Raw genomic sequence first — 15,837 nt, 5'->3', positions numbered from 1 at the left:
GAGTTTCAAGCATGAAGTAGAAACTAAGGAATTTCTCACCACTTCTGTACTCCATGAAGGATTGAAAAATATGCGATCGGGCTTTTTCAGATAAATTCTCTCGTCTCAAATTTCAATTTTCATAACTTTTCGCAACCTCCAGTAAAGTTTTTATTAGCCACTAATATATTTATTCGCCGAATCGGATAACAACTACCTAAATCCCATATCTACTCATTTTCCGCCAGACCATACCGGTTCGCAGTCTCACTCCTCCACGAGAAATGGATTAAACTGCTCATTTGGCTATCGTGAAACTTGTTTTTCGAAACATGGCTCTACAATCCTCTGCACTATTGTTGACTAGGCGGCACAAAAAAACCAGATCTAGAGTGGAATGTAACATTTTTGATCGTAATCTTTATTGTATGTGTTATACACCACCGCGTATCATTAAGCCGGACAAGCAACATGATAGATGTCGCAAAAAATGAAAAAAAAACGTGTATATATGCCTATGTACATTCATGAGTATTAGAAAAAAGAAGATTTATCATTTGAACTATCCAGTAGATTTCTAGATTCTCATAGAGTCATCTGAAAAGTCAAACACAACGTTTCAGAATTTTAAAAATCAGAAATAACTCACCACAAATAAAACATTCAAACTGATGAATCATTAGCAGGTGAATGATGATCATCTGATGAAGAACAACTTCTTGCTCCTTCTGCCTCCAAATCAATGTTGACGATCCGAATTTCAATTCCAGCTGGCATTCGAGATGACGGTTCCTTTTTAAATCGTCGCATTGTTTGGCGCGTCGTTGACCATACTTTTTTGGCCACAGTGGGCTCAGTCTCAAAATTTATGCTCTAATTGCTTAAACTGTTTTGGCTTGAAATCAAAAACGTATATCGTAAAAATCAATGTCACAACAAAGATATGGTCACACAAGCTATTTGAAACGACGCAGCTCAAACAATACGACGAGTTGATGCTAAATCAAAAAAAAACAAATCTGAAATTAAGAAAATAAATCAGCTACAACGTGTATAAAATCATAACTTTTGAAAATGATCAATATAACTTAAGCGTTGAATAATCAGAAAATAAATCAAATTTTTCAAAACTACAACATTTAAAAGTTACCTGATCTTCTGTTCCAACCAAACAGAATGCTACTACCACAACCACTGTTACAATTGAGACCAATGCCTGAAATCAAATTTTAAACAAAAGATGAAAAAATAATAGCTTACCAAATATAGCCCACTTCCATAACTATTAATATCATAAATAGCTATACATAACCCAAAAGTGAAACAGCATGAACTGACGCAAAAAATGAAGACGAGCGGATTCGGCCGAACTTTCCGCCAAACACTCGCTGGACACATTTCTGATCGCTAGTTTTCTTTCATCAGTCGACCAATTTAGTCAGTTAGCGGTGCTCTTCTTGTCTCTGCAGTGCAAAAATTGCGTGAACAACAGGAGGGGTAAAATGTGCGAAGAGCACACGCGGCGTGTCATCGGCGTGAAGAAAACCATTTTATGAGGTCCATTCAAGTTTTTGAGAAATGGCATCAATTATTGGAGGGCAGGTTCCATTATTTTATACATTGTTTTAAGGAAGAAAAGAGAAAGAAACAAAAAAAAAGAAGTGAAATGGAAGCAAGAAGATAAGTGGTTCGAGGAACTAAAAATCAGCAGGAGAGAAATTTTCTAGTCTGCTTTTTGTTTTTTTGTTGATCTAAGGAATAGTGTAATTATTGGATAATTAAATGAAAAGTACTAATACATTTCTATAAATAACGCTAATAATTATTGAAAAGTGAGCGAAATACTCAGAGGAGACTTCTAATAACTCATTACAATGCCATTAAGGAAAATTGAGCTTTTTTACGTTTTGGTCAAATTTCACATCATACGCAAGTCACACTTCTTCAGAGTAAACTTGACAGAATCGATTTCCAGAAAAATGGTGAATAAAAACAACAGATATCCATGGTTGGTTTTGTGCACTGTTGCGAACAAAATTAGATTGTCTTGGTGTGTTATTTGGACACTGACAGAAACCACCAACTGAAAGAACTAAAAAGTGGTAGAGCATTTTTCTCAATCTAGCTTCTGTGATACTTTTGGATCACTTTCAGAATAGTTGAGTACGGAATTTATGAATTTTTAATCCAAAAACGAGATATGTCATGATTCTTGATGTTCAATCCATCATTTTCTTACTTTGGAATTTTACAAACATGAAGTAACGGGGTGTTCTCTATTCAAAAAATAAGAAATAACTAAAATAGCAAGGCGAAGAAGCAAAAAAACAACAATGCTCAAATAATCCACTTGTGTCCTAATTGTTTTGTTTGAGCTGATGTGAGCTGTCGAGAATTCAGAAGTATGGGCGAGAAGATGTGCGCGTCAAGTAATTATTCACATTTTGAGCGTAGGCATTTTGAAATGAAAAGTTTGACATGTGTTCTAGGCGAAATGCAGCTAGCCGAGGAAAGAAAATGTAATCTGGGAAAAATGAAAGCATTTTTGGAAGTTCCGCAACAGAAATGACATTAAATGTCACATGTGTCATCTGGATTAAAAATTTCCTAATCTCATAGTTTTAAATAAAACACGCTTACATTGTGCTATTATTTTTTCTTTTGAAAAATGTTACGGCGTGTTGTGAGCAACTCGGAGAAAATAGACCAAAAGTGTCCATCAAGCCTTCCGTCGATTGTTTTGATTATTGCCTCTTGAAAGAGTGAGAGCTTCTGCTCTCTCTTTTTGGAAACACAAATTTGTGGTGTTTTTATTTTATGAGTGAATAAAAATGAATTTGAAATTACAAAAATAATGAAAATGAGATAATAATTATGGCAGATAAAATGTGTGAAGATGATGCGGAATTATGATGCCATGGATCCTGCCAGGGGTATTTTGGAGGTTTGCGTGGTTCATCATGCCGGCCAATTTGGTCGATTTTGCAGCAATTGAGACCACAGCAGTATTCTTGATATCGTTGACATCTGGAAAAATTGAAAACTGAAAAGTTATGTTCAGAAAAAATACTGCTGGTGTTTCAATCTGAAAAACAACATGTGAGGCTTTTCATTAATGTGAGATTTTTCATTAACTTTTTCTAAACCTCTCATTTTTATGGGAACTAACAAACAGTTCATCAGACACACACCACGAGTTAAAGAAAGTTTTACATTTGTGTTCATCCTAGTAGTTTTTCATTTTTTCATGATATTTACAGAAGGATTTCTGATACTCATTATTCTCCATTTGGTGTTCTGAACTGGATGCCATAAAAACTTGGCAAAACATCTTTCCTTATCAACACTATCACCATTCCCGTGATTTCTTGCATATCTCCCTCTTCTGGTCATTTTCTATTATTCTTTCTTGAATACGCAATAAAAACATACTGATAAATGATATCAAATATCGGCATGTTGTCCTCCTCGTAGAAAAGATGTTGTCGTTCAGTCTCATTCATACGATACGCGCACGTATCCCGTGTGGGGAGGTAATAATAGTTGTCCTGTAATTTCTTATTATATCATTCCATGATTTTCAAGGTCAAACTAACCAAATAATAATAACGGTCACCAAGCCAATAGTCTCGACGAGTCAGATAGATGTGGGAACGATCATTGTACATTTTGATTTTGAAAATGTTGAATCCGTCAAGAATGGTGAGCATGAATATCCGATACACTTCATCGTTGATCTTGGGGTCGCCATCGGTAGCATAACCACCGTTCAAACTTCTGAAAAATAAAACAAAATGAAAATTTCCATTCGTTTTTGCGTTTCTTCAATAAAATCTCACCTCGTTCTTTGGAAAAAGTAGTTAATTGGTCGTTCCTCTTCTTCATCCTGATTTTCCAAGTTTCGTTGAAGGTTTACAGGCACAAATACAGCCAAAAATGTACATAAACTAAGAATCAGCATTGAGAAGCAACCATCAGTATAGTTGTCGACTGCTTGAGCAAACAAAAATAGATCGATTTGCGTTGTTGCCGGCGACGCGATGTGTACCTATGCATGCGACCTCAGGTGACTCATTCGGAACAAGAAATTGAAGAAGCGGAGGTGTCTAACAAAGATGGCTCCATATTATTGTGACCGGAAAAGGGTATTAATTTGATTATCGTTTATGAATCATCATTGATAGTATCATTACCATCAATAAGCATAACAACAATCAAAACATGATACTCATGATAATTAAAATCCTGCAGTTTCTATAAATCTGGATAACATTCTTTGATGCAGTTAAGGCCCTCCATGCAGTATTTTTCCAACCCGTAATGATTATTTGGCAGAACAATAGTATTTCAATTTGGGAACGACACCTTCTTATTCAGGATCATCTTTCTCATCTACCTGCCACTCCCGTAAAACTTCTTTTCCGCGCTTGTAGGCAACATTTTCTCTTTCTTCTACGATTTTTTCATTGGAATTCTTTTGTAGGAACATTCTTCCGATTGGAAACATCTCAAAAAACTTTCGATTATGATACGACGATGATAGACAACAAAAAGAGAGATTGAAGAGATGCAGACTTGTGATAATTCCTACTTATCTTTCTCTTGTATTCTTTCCCTTCCCGAGAAAAGGAGACGCATCCGTAAAAGAGGTTAATCGACTACACGTCCTCAACACATCCTTCTCGTTTCTCATTTTCCCGTCAGAGTACCCCTCCCATCACAACCCATATTATCACTCCAACCCATCTACAGCATTTTTGATGATTTCGTTGTTACCCACTTTCGTTTCTTTTTACTTTCTAATTTCATTAGTTAACTATGCAACAGGTTAGTGATTTGTGTTTTATGTGTTTGGATATCGACTTCTGAACTTCTACGTTCAGCACAAGCTCCAACATGTCCGAATGGTCAGTTGCCTGAATTAGACTCCTCGTTGAGACCGAAACAATGCTTGCCAGGTAGACTAATTTTGTGATTTCCAAACAGCATTGATCAAAAGATATAGGAACATCGGAGAACTTGATGTGTGGCGCCAACCATAACTGTTTCTTCACTGGACTCAACTATATGTGCTGCCCTTCCAACGAACCGTCAATTGATAACCAACCAAGCTGTCCATATCCAAAACTAACCGTTTTGGATCCTCATGGGCTACCATTGAAATGTAGTCAAATTGCAAGAAGCTGCCCAGGGGTCATTATTTCGATTATTATAGAGATAATAGAAAATTTTGTTTTCAGGAAAATATGTACTGCGCTGATGTCGGACTTGGATACATTTGTTGTGAAGATCCATCATTCCAACGTAAACATCCAGAAGTTCCACCACCACCAACTCAACAACCGAAGAAGAAGTATCGCGTGAAGACCACAACACCACTTCCAGAAGAAACATTGGAATGTCCAGCAGATTCTATTGGTCTCTTGAATAGTAATGGAACACGAGTAATTTGCAATTCCAGAAATCCATGCCCGGGAGTGAGTTAGGAGAAAAATGAGAATACAACTGAAATTTTTCGTTTAGACTGAAACGTTCTGCTTTGGAGAGTACAAACGTTCAATTTGCTGCCAAAAATATCTCTATGCATCTGATATTCTTGATGAACCAACCACAGAGAAGCCTAGAAGAGGACTCCAAAGCATAAATATGGCTATGCGACATCCATTGCCAGGAAAAATGCACGATGGACAATATCTGAAGCCAACAACCTCAACTACTACTACTACCCCAGCTCCTACAACAACTACAACCCAACCAGCACCAATTGTTGATCATGAATTCCCACAAATTGCTATTAACAGCGTAGGAGTCAGAAGGTGAGCTCTCTCAACTATAATTTAGTTTTGTTATTCATGAGAAACGTATTGTTTTAGAAAAGGACCAGCTACCGTCAATCAATTAAAATCTGCTGAAGTCGGGGGAAACGCTATGGTCACTCGTACTTGGATTCCAAGACAATCATTCACTTTCCCAACTCCACCAACAACTACTACTGTCATGCCAACCACTAGAACAGTCCCATTAGTAGGCATTTTTATTTTTAGAAAATGTGTACTTCTACTTTTGAAATTTAGGCAGTGGCACGTAGAAGTCGTCTGAATGGTGTTCCTAACTTTGCCGGAAGCGCCGATTTCAAACCGGCTACTTTGAATCTTGAGAGAAATCAACAGAATGATCCGGTAATTTAACAAGCAGTATTTTTCCGGTTTCTAAAACTAACATCTCTCTCAGAATCGCCAAGCATTGGCCCAAAAGTTGCTATCTTATCAAATCAGAAACGGATGGCCATACGACGAGCGATTCTACAGACCAGGTTGAATTTTTTCTTATGGATATATTGTGTTGTCAAGTATAAAGCTTTTCAGATGTCGATGTGTACACTGAAGAACAAAAATCAGAAATTGCTCGCATGCGTTTCCTTCCTCAATGATTTCAACAAAGTTATCTCGACATATTTTTCAATTTTAATAATATTAATAATACTCACAATCACGTGTTCTACTTCAATAAATACCTCAGTTTTTGTTTTCCGTTTTTTTCTATCACGAGTTTCTGGTTTTATTCGAATAAGATTTCATCAAGATAGAAATCTCGTATGTTTGCTTTCGAATTCATTTCTGACGAATGTTTCAAATGTTAGAATATTTTCACAGTAGAATTCATGTTAGAAAAGCCAGAAATAGCATTAATTTCCGGTTGAGTCATACTAAAAAGTGAGGAATTTCACATGAGAGGGCGATGGCCGTCCTGTAGTGGCCGAAGTTTCACTGTGGCAGAGTTTCCTGCCAGGTAAGAATATCTCTGCACACAAAACTGTTTCCGTTGTGCTCCACGTATTGATTTTCATTCTTACTTGCTCTTGAACACGTTTAAATTCTCGCTCCAAAATTTTTAGCGAATGAAAGTAATGAATGTCTTTTTCTATTATTGAAGATACGAGATTTAATTAGGAAATCTCTTCCCTGCTTTCTCGTCTTGTTGTCTCATTGCGTAGACGTTGTTCCACATTAGAATATTCATCATGTGGCCGGAGGGTCCCTTATTGATTTGGTGCGTCTCTTCTCTCGCAGTGCGTGTGTGCCTATTACGCTCTATCCGCCTCAGCCTCTTTTGCCTACGCTTCCATTTGGAAGCAGTCATCAGTGAGCCCTTACTCGCTATTTATTCTAACTCACGTCATTTAGAATATTTCAACGGTCTTTACGACTTCTCAGCTTATTTTTATTACAGGAAACAAACCAAACAGTGATATTTAAACAAAATGGGAGCTCAGGGAAGTCGAGTGGATTTTAAGCAAGCTGTTTTGGATTTGACCTCTAAACCGGGAAAAGTAAGTCAACAATAACTGTAACTAGTTTTGTCTGAAAATGAGCAACCATTTTTAAAGAAGCATACACCTTGTAATACGCAATACTTTCTATTTTTTTCAAAAAAAAATTTCAGGACGATGAACAATTCTGGGATCAAGCTTGGTGGCCAGATTCAGTCAATGATATCTTTGCCATGATTCCAGGAGAAGACATTCGCAAACTTAGAGATGAATCTCCGAAAAACTTGGCTACCCTGGTTTACAAAGCAGTTGAGAAAATCCAGTTCTCGAAAAACCATCCAGGCAACATTGATCAAAAGAAGGTTTGCTTTCAGTTTGATTTCTTCACGCAAAATTATGTTTTCAGACTATCAATGCTATCCGACTGCTGACCAGGATGATTCCGTACATGTTGGAAGATGCTGAGTGGAGAGGCTACTTCTGGTCTCCGATTCCCCATGGCGACGCTACGAAACCACTGGCAGCGGTACTTCTCGAGACACTCTCTGACCTACTTTTCTGCCCGGAGTTCACCATTACTCATGCAAACGGACAAGTGAGCGAAGGTAGATATCCATCAACCTAACTGAAAAGTTTTACAGAAAGTGAATGACCTCTCAACGATTGATTCGTGTGAATACATTTGGGAAGCAGGAGTTGGATCTGGAAACAAACCTCCGATGGTTGCTCAGCATTATCAGAACCGCTCGGAAATTCTGAAGCTCTTGCTCACTTGCTTCTCAGAAGTCATCTATGCTCCAGTTTCTGGTTAGTTAGAGTATTTGGTGAATTGAGTTATTGAATAAAACTGTCCCAGATGAAAACCGCCTCCGATGGATCTGCCACTTCACCGCAGTCACCAACCCACATGTTCTACCAATTTTCACTTCACTTCTAAATATTGTATGTGCCTATGACCCAGTTGGATACGGACTCCCTTACAACTATCTGCTCTACAACGACTCAAGAGAGCCGCTGGTCGAGATTGCCCTTCAAGTGTTGATTGTATGCCTTGATAAGGAAAGTCAACCGAAATCCGATGACTCTGGATATCAAGACAACTACTTCATCAACTACTTGAGCAGAATTCACAGGGAGGAGGACTTTGACTTCATGTTGAAAGGAATAACCCGTCTCTTGAGCAACCCTATTCACTCATCATCGTCCTATTTGCCAAATTCCACAAAGCGAGTAAATTTCCATCAAGAGTTGTTGGTTCTTCTCTGGAAATGTTGCGAGTTCAATCAAGTACGTTGTTTTCAAGTCGTGTTATGTCAATGCCAAGCCAATATTCTTTCAGAAATTCATGTTCTACGTTCTCAAGACTTCTGACGTTCTCGACATTCTGGTTCCAATTCTCTACCACATTTCGGATGCTAGAAATGACTCTGGTAAACAATAGCAGTTAGTATTGACGACTAATAAACATTTATTTCAGCGAGAGTCGGTCTTATTCACATGGGAGTTTTCATTATTCTGCTGCTCAGTGGGGAACGCAATTTTGGAGTCCGTCTCAACAAACCCTATACGGCGAAGGCTAATATCAATGTGCAGGCATTCACAGGGACTCATGCTGACTTGTTAATTTTGGTAAGCACTATGCAGACCGTCGAGTGAACTAAAATAGATTGACCGGGTTTAGCACAGATTTTCATTAAGCGAGCACGTTTTACAATCTGATGGAATCAGTGGGGTGAAACCTGTTTTGTCTATATCATTTGACTCACTATGAAAATATAAAAAGGGAACCTTAAACAAGACTCTCTTCTCAGATTAATACAAAAAAACGTACTACGCTATCGTGTCAGTTCACAATAGCTTTCATTTCATGCGAATCATCACATCTAGTTCTCTACAACATTTATATTTACTTTGTTTTCTTCAAAAACCCAAATGTTTTCAGGTTTTCCACAAACTCATCACCACTGGAAACTATAGACTTCAATCCCTATTCGACTGCTTTTTGACAATCATGGTCAATGGTAAGCACTTGAGTCAAGACTATGAAACAACACCATAGCACTCTTTGAAATGACACTTGAGATTTTCAGTGTCACCATATATGAAGTCACTATCAATGGTGGCGGCAAACAAACTCGTACATCTTGTCGAAGCATTCTCAACTCCGTGGTTCCTTTTCTCTTCACCGACCAATCCTCAACTGGTTTTCTCGCTCCTTGAAGTGTTCAACAATGTCATTCAATACCAATTTGATGGTTTGTTCATGAAATAAAAAATTCAAACATTTTGAAATCATAGGTAATTCTAATTTGATCTACACCATCATCCGGAAGAGGAACGTGTTTTACCAACTCTCCAATCTTTCAACTGATGCTGCATCTATTGCTAAGACTCTTTCGGGAAGGAAGAATAAATGTAAGACAATTCTTGACTAATTTCTTCGAATATCAATTATTCCAGCTGCCAATAGAGATGAAATGGTTGATCAGTTGAAGAGTCCAACTACAGCAACACCTCCAGAGTTCCCAGGAGCTGGAGCCGGACCAGGAACCGCATCACCTGCAGCAGGACGTACGTTGCTATATCCATAAAAATCTTAGTTGCAAAAAGTTTTCAGCGAGCACTACGGCAGGACTTGCTGCTACTCCTGCACTTGCAACAATGACTGGAAACGTAGGAAGTTGGGAAGAAAAACCGACCGCTCCGGAAGGTAAGGCACAACGTTCAATAAATGTAATAAAAGTTGAGTTTCAGTTCCGGAGGAGTGGATTGCAACTCAAGAATGGGCTGAGGCATGGAAGTCAAAATTGCCATTGCAAACTATTATGCGGCTGCTTCAAGTTTTGGTTCCGCAGGTGGAGAAGATCTGCATTGACAAGTAAGTTTATTGTTGAAACGTATTGTGAAATGGAAAAATGTATTCACACTTGAAAAAAAATTTCTTTGTCATCCCAACAAACTTGTTTTTAATTTACTCTAGAAAATAAACTTTAAAGTCTTTTTTGAATGAATCTTTTTTCAGAGGTCTCACCGATGAAAGCGAGATTCTGAAATTCTTGCAACATGGAACCCTCGTTGGACTTCTCCCAGTGCCACACCCAATTGTGATCCGTAGATATCAAACCAACGTTGGCACCAACCATTGGTTCCGCATTTACATGTGGGGTGTGATTTATCTCAGGTTTGTAGAACGTTTTTTTGGATTTCAAAATGACGTTTTCAACATTTCGCAATATTTCTGAATCTATTACAGAAACACCCAACCACCAATTTGGTATGACACAGATGTGAAACTTTTCGAGATTCAACGAGCGTGAAAAATCTAGAACATATGTCATTTTGTGAATATCGCATGTGCAATATCCTGCATTCGCATATCTTCTTTTACTTCAAATGTTGTGCATGCGAAGTGACCCTCTTTCTCCTTTTTTTCTCATCTCTAGTTTCTTCCCCCACCCATCAAACAAGCGTTCCAGCTTCGTACATCTGTGTTCATGTAAATTGATTCTCTTCTTCTCCCAATTCTTCTCTTTTGACGTATGTATTTCTCACCGACATATACAAAATGTTGTATCTCCAAATTATTGTTTCTCATAGACAACAGTAATAAATTTCTATTTTTATCCATTTTCGAGTTCAACCAAAAAAAGAAACCTATATAGTTTATCTTGTGTAACATACTTTGTAGGAAGGAAGAGAAATCCAGCAAAAAAAGTACGTTGCCCTATTGTTCACAAGTGAAAATTTGATTTGCTTGCTTACAAAAAAGTTGAACAACGCGAGGGAAATGACGCATTGAAACTAGCTGTGAGTCTAAATTCAGTTTTAGTCGCGGTTTTGAATAGTATCGTCTGAAAAGTCAGAAATTTGTTTCCTTCGAACGGTCGCATGTTTTTTGTTTTAGTTTTTGTGATTCATATTCATTCAAACTTTGGATTTAACATTAGTTTATTACATCTAATTAAAATTGAAAAATGATTTATCTAAAATCACAGTGATTGAAATATTTGTACCTTTCTAAAATCTCAAAGTTCAACCTCTCACTTTTCACTGATTCTTCTCAGATTTCAAAGAAATTTCAGTTTTTTTAATCACCCGATGGTTCAAGTTCTCTTGTTTTAGCATTCTTTTGTTCGTTGAAACGTATCAATTTTGATTTCCAATTCCAATCTGTCAGGGTCACCAATCAAGTAAAAAACGGTCTCTTGTTTTCATCTCATCGCTTTCTTAGATCGTCTCTTTCTCATTTCTCTCGCACTATCATCAGTACTTGATGACAACGGTCAATTACTTACTCGAACTTGTGGGAGATATCAAGTGTATGATTGATAAATTGTGCCCCAGACGAGTATAGTGAGGAAAACCAAAAAGACTAACGGGAGAGAGTGGGAAAGCGGAGGGAAGGAAGAAAAGAGAACGACCCGGGAGTGGGAGGATGACAAAGAGACGGTTCATGCGAGTGACGAGAACCTCGTATATCATACAAAACGTACGGAGTGCGCAGACAATTGGCAAACTGACCCCGCCCCTTCACCCTACCCCCGCGACTATTTGGCACATACATAGCGCGCGCAACGGGAAGACAGAGAAAACGAAGAAGAAAGAAGAAAGAAGGAGGAGGCGCACCAACCGCCCTGTGCCGTTCATAACCTTTTCGAGACGTGTCAGCTTTTTTTGACATCTTCATCTATCTATCTCAATCGGGGGGACCACTAGTGTCAACTCCTCCTCTTCTTATACTATTTCCCTCGCTTTTCCGTGTCTGTTAATATTCATAACCTTCTGCAGAATCTTCCATGAGTTACAATCATCTCTTCAAGGTAAGTATTTCTAGATCTCACACTAGAATCTCCACATCCTAGATATTCTATACAGTTTAAGATTTCCTTACTCTCCGAAATTTACGATTTCACGCCTCATAGTTTGTTTTGTACGTACATTCATTCATACAAAATGATGATTGTGGTAGAATAGTTGTATCGGTTGTTCGGGGGGTCCTTTACAACACGCATAACTGATTTAGCACGTAAACAATGCGGGTAATTTATGGACGCGGCGGAGTAGAAATATGAACAAATTATGTTGGAGAAGGGAACCAAGTTGTCCCTAGGGGAATAAGCCTGAATGACCATTTCTCATATTTTGGGTAGTTCTACCTTTTTGTAAACACTACTAGCCCTTGATATTAGCAAAAAAACTGAAGTTCTCAAAAAAAAAAGTTGATTGGATACCATAAATTATGATTTATTCATGAATGTTCACATTCAAACCGTTGCATAGCATTACAAAAAACTACTAAACCCAGCATATACCAAATGCGCGTATATAATTAGAATTGGTGAAATGAACGAACGCATACAACTGTCAGACTCGTCATACCAGCTAATCGGATACCACCTATACAAAAGTATCAATCAATTTCATTTCAGATCGTTGTGGTTGGAGATCACAATTGCGGAAAATCATGCATCTTGTTAAGGTTTGCCGAAAACAACTTTCGAATGGATCACATCAGTACATTAGGAGTTGATTTCAAATTGAAGACAATCAAGTTGGGAAGGGATAAGGTAAGAGAGGCACGAAGGTCTTTTTTCAGAACCTTTGTCCTTTCTCAATATTTACTTTACTTTTCATGTTTACCCAGGATTTCCGCTCCTGTATTACTCCCGTGTATCGTTATTTCCTTTGCTTGGCAAAGATCGATTCAAATTTTGAGTGTGAAACACATTTTTTGATGGGCATATTCCTTATCACAAAAAATTTCATGAACACCGATACACCCACACAAACAAGTTTATTATTAGTTGCGTGATGATTCATTAGACAAGAGCCTACCTTAACTGATATCAATCTTTCTGGTCAACAATTGCATTATGGCTACTGATTGCAGATACGATTAGAACTATGGGACACCGCTGGAATGGAAAGATACAGGACGATATACAACTCATATTATCACTCTGCTCATGGTGTCATGTGTGTCTACGATATGACAAATGAGAAATCATTCGAAAATTTGGAAAAATACTGGCTGAAAGAGATCAAACAGCACGCTCCAGCAAATGCCGTTCTGATGTTAGTAGGGAACAAAGCAGATTTGGATCAAGAACGGAAGGTGAGCAGATTATTACTAGCTGTCAACTATTTGTTCCCAACCTTCACAATAGATTGACGGTCATAAATTCACATTGGCCATCTGTGGGCTTGAGGGGTGAATTGAACGTCTGGAGGGAACCATAAGACACGTGTTGCCTTTTTTGGAGTGGGTAGGAAGACATTAGTATGCGATGCGCAGGTGCAACAAGTACCATTCCTTTTCCCCACTTCTTCAGCTATCCTATTAGCCCGAATTAAACAGAGGACGACCTCTCAGGGACTTTCTTTTACTACCATCATCTTTCTTCTACCTCCTTCAACAAACCATCTATGTACATATACATAAATGTACGCATAGTAGTGATGTTGTATCAGAGTAAACATGGTCTAGCATTGTACAGTAATACAGTTTTTGGTTGTTCAGTCCACTCTTTGAAAGTGGCTTGAAAAGGTCCCAAAGGTATTACAAACATAGGAAAATAACAATAATAAACGCTTGTGAAAGCTCAAATAAAAACAATGTTACTTTTTTGTCTGATATATGAAGATTTAAAAGACAATCTGAAAACCAAATCTTGTTGCTTTTTTTTTGGTTTTCTATGCTTCCTACGCAAATAGAACCGCCAATCTGTCGAACCTAATCTATCAATTTTATGACTCTGCGCCGCTACTCGCACGCTTCGAGAATACGACGGAAAGCAGTTGTGCTTACTGAATCTGCCGGCTTTTTTTGTTTCGTGCAACCAATTAGGAGGCTTGTTCATTTCTGGCCCGACCGCCATCCATCTTTTTCCAGTGTCCGACACCACAATAGGGAGCCGAAAGCGGCGAGCTCTTTTTGTTTTTCAAGCCTCCCAGAGAGCTTTGTGCACTTTTCGTTTCTTTAGTTTTATTCTCAATTCTGGATAGGGTGGGATTGGAACAGCAAACAGATTCCCAAGCACTCTTGAATGTGAATATTACAATGAAAATTGTTCATAAGTTGTTACGACAAATCGGAATGTGCAAAAGCAATGTTACACACATTTTATATATTGACTGACGAAATGTGTTGGAGGATAGATGTGTCCAAACAATTTGATTGAGTTACATTCTAACACTACAGCATCGCCGAGAAGAAAACGGCAAGAATGAATAAGGAGGGGCTGTGAAAACAAACTTAATCGCAACTATTATGCATTGTAATTATCGGATTTATGCATTACATCCACTAATGGATGCGGCCTGCAGCAGGAAACGTAATGATTGTAATGAAAAAAACATAGTGACGGATTTCAGGTTGACTTCGATCGCGCTGAAAAACTGGCTTCGCGACTTGGTGTATCCCTCTACGAAGTATCTGCGAAAACTGGTAAGACTCTATTATTTTAAAAGAATTGGTTGCGATTGCGACCCAAAGAGGGACTTTTGAACGTCGTTTAAAATTATTTTCTCAATGTCGTAATTTTGAATGAAAAAGTTTCTATTCCGACCAGAGAATGTGAACGAATATTAATAAATGTTCGGTATACTATGAACAGAATAATCACATTATTCGTGAAATTTTGTTTATTCACCATTTCTGGAAACCAATTCATCAATGTTTGTGAAATTTCAGGAATCAACTGCGAAGAAGCTTTCCACACCCTGACAGCTGCAATGCGAGAACGACTAACAGCTAGCAGTATGAACTCGGACGAGTCGGATGACAATGAGGTTTGTTGGATGAGACAATATCCGGTCTCCAATTTATATGCTAATATCTCTCCCAATAATAAAACGTTTTTCTAGGAATTCTCTTCTGCCTTCCATGTTGATGGAGTCATCAAAAGCGACAAGGGGAAGTTCACATCATGTTGTGCAAGTGCGCCGGAGCCCGCGTTCGTTTGATACCTTATCAGAAAATAACTCTTTTTAAATTGAAAATATGCTTTAATCTTTTTGTGAATCTGCTTGTCAAAACCGTTAATAGGTGCTATGTCGTTCTTGTGTTTTACAAACTCCCTGAATTTGTCCCATCACTTTTTCTTCATTTGGTCATTTCCACTTTCATGACGTTTTCAAAACGTCATCACAATCGCTACTATGTTTTATATTAAATTCTCGACAATCGGGTATTGCGTGTTCAATATTCATTATGAAGTCTAGTTCTAAATTTTTATTTCCACAAAAACCACAGAGAAGAAGAGAATAGATTAGATATGGGAGAACATGTTAAATTACGATGACAAAAAAGAGAAAAAAATTACCGCGACTAATTACTGGATGGAATGTGTTTTTGTGGGGAAAAGCTAACATCAGGGTGAGTAAATATGTAATACAATGGGGAGGAGATACCCTCAAAAATATTATGAACATAGGGCAGACTGGTAGCAAGCAACTAAGAAAAATATATGCGTGAAGATTTTTTTAAAGAAGTTATGGTTGAGTTTGTCGTTCCTTTTTTGGAAGCAAGAGAAAGAGTGAGAATATTACATATTAAAAATACATGAAGTCAATTACATATAATTACA

General features: G+C 37.9%; 5 protein-coding genes across 5 annotated transcripts; 3 read left to right on the top strand and 2 right to left on the bottom strand.

Moving 5' to 3' along the window:
- Nucleotides 1–642: 642 nt before the first annotated feature.
- Nucleotides 643–1,377, bottom strand: GCK72_023900 (uncharacterized protein; the record flags this gene model as incomplete). Its single annotated transcript, XM_003109760.2, has 3 exons — nt 643–837; nt 1,130–1,195; nt 1,240–1,377. 3 exons carry the CDS (start codon nt 1,375–1,377, stop codon nt 643–645), a joined length of 399 nt encoding a protein of 132 aa, XP_003109808.1.
- A 1,445-nt stretch (nt 1,378–2,822) lies between these two features.
- GCK72_023899 (uncharacterized protein) lies at nt 2,823–3,940 on the bottom strand (the record flags this gene model as incomplete). Its single annotated transcript, XM_003109623.2, has 4 exons — nt 2,823–3,006; nt 3,412–3,527; nt 3,576–3,756; nt 3,819–3,940. The coding sequence occupies 4 exons, from the start codon at nt 3,938–3,940 to the stop codon at nt 2,823–2,825; spliced, it is 603 nt and encodes a 200-aa protein (XP_003109671.2).
- A 799-nt stretch (nt 3,941–4,739) lies between these two features.
- Nucleotides 4,740–6,409, top strand: GCK72_023898 (uncharacterized protein; the record flags this gene model as incomplete). The annotated part of the gene is made up of 9 exons (XM_003109678.2): nt 4,740–4,806; nt 4,863–4,937; nt 4,985–5,172; nt 5,220–5,456; nt 5,503–5,795; nt 5,853–6,003; nt 6,054–6,158; nt 6,211–6,292; nt 6,345–6,409. The coding sequence occupies 9 exons, from the start codon at nt 4,740–4,742 to the stop codon at nt 6,407–6,409; spliced, it is 1,263 nt and encodes a 420-aa protein (XP_003109726.2).
- An 831-nt stretch (nt 6,410–7,240) lies between these two features.
- GCK72_023897 (uncharacterized protein) lies at nt 7,241–10,566 on the top strand (the record flags this gene model as incomplete). The annotated part of the gene is made up of 15 exons (XM_003109756.2): nt 7,241–7,309; nt 7,423–7,611; nt 7,656–7,844; nt 7,891–8,056; nt 8,106–8,536; nt 8,589–8,679; nt 8,727–8,878; nt 9,192–9,270; nt 9,340–9,504; nt 9,548–9,664; nt 9,710–9,820; nt 9,867–9,959; nt 10,004–10,127; nt 10,272–10,430; nt 10,503–10,566. The coding sequence occupies 15 exons, from the start codon at nt 7,241–7,243 to the stop codon at nt 10,564–10,566; spliced, it is 2,199 nt and encodes a 732-aa protein (XP_003109804.2).
- Nucleotides 10,567–12,045: 1,479 nt separating this feature from the next.
- On the top strand, nt 12,046–15,214 carry GCK72_023896 (uncharacterized protein; the record flags this gene model as incomplete). Its single annotated transcript, XM_003109657.2, has 6 exons — nt 12,046–12,069; nt 12,679–12,816; nt 13,140–13,364; nt 14,624–14,696; nt 14,943–15,040; nt 15,116–15,214. 6 exons carry the CDS (start codon nt 12,046–12,048, stop codon nt 15,212–15,214), a joined length of 657 nt encoding a protein of 218 aa, XP_003109705.1.
- Nucleotides 15,215–15,837: the final 623 nt, after the last annotated feature.

The sequence above is a fragment of the Caenorhabditis remanei genome, chromosome X (assembly GCF_010183535.1).
Source record: "Caenorhabditis remanei strain PX506 chromosome X, whole genome shotgun sequence".
Classification (NCBI taxonomy): domain Eukaryota; kingdom Metazoa; phylum Nematoda; class Chromadorea; order Rhabditida; family Rhabditidae; genus Caenorhabditis; species Caenorhabditis remanei.
Note: the sequence above shows the minus strand (reverse complement) of the source record. Positions and strands in the feature narration are given on the sequence as shown.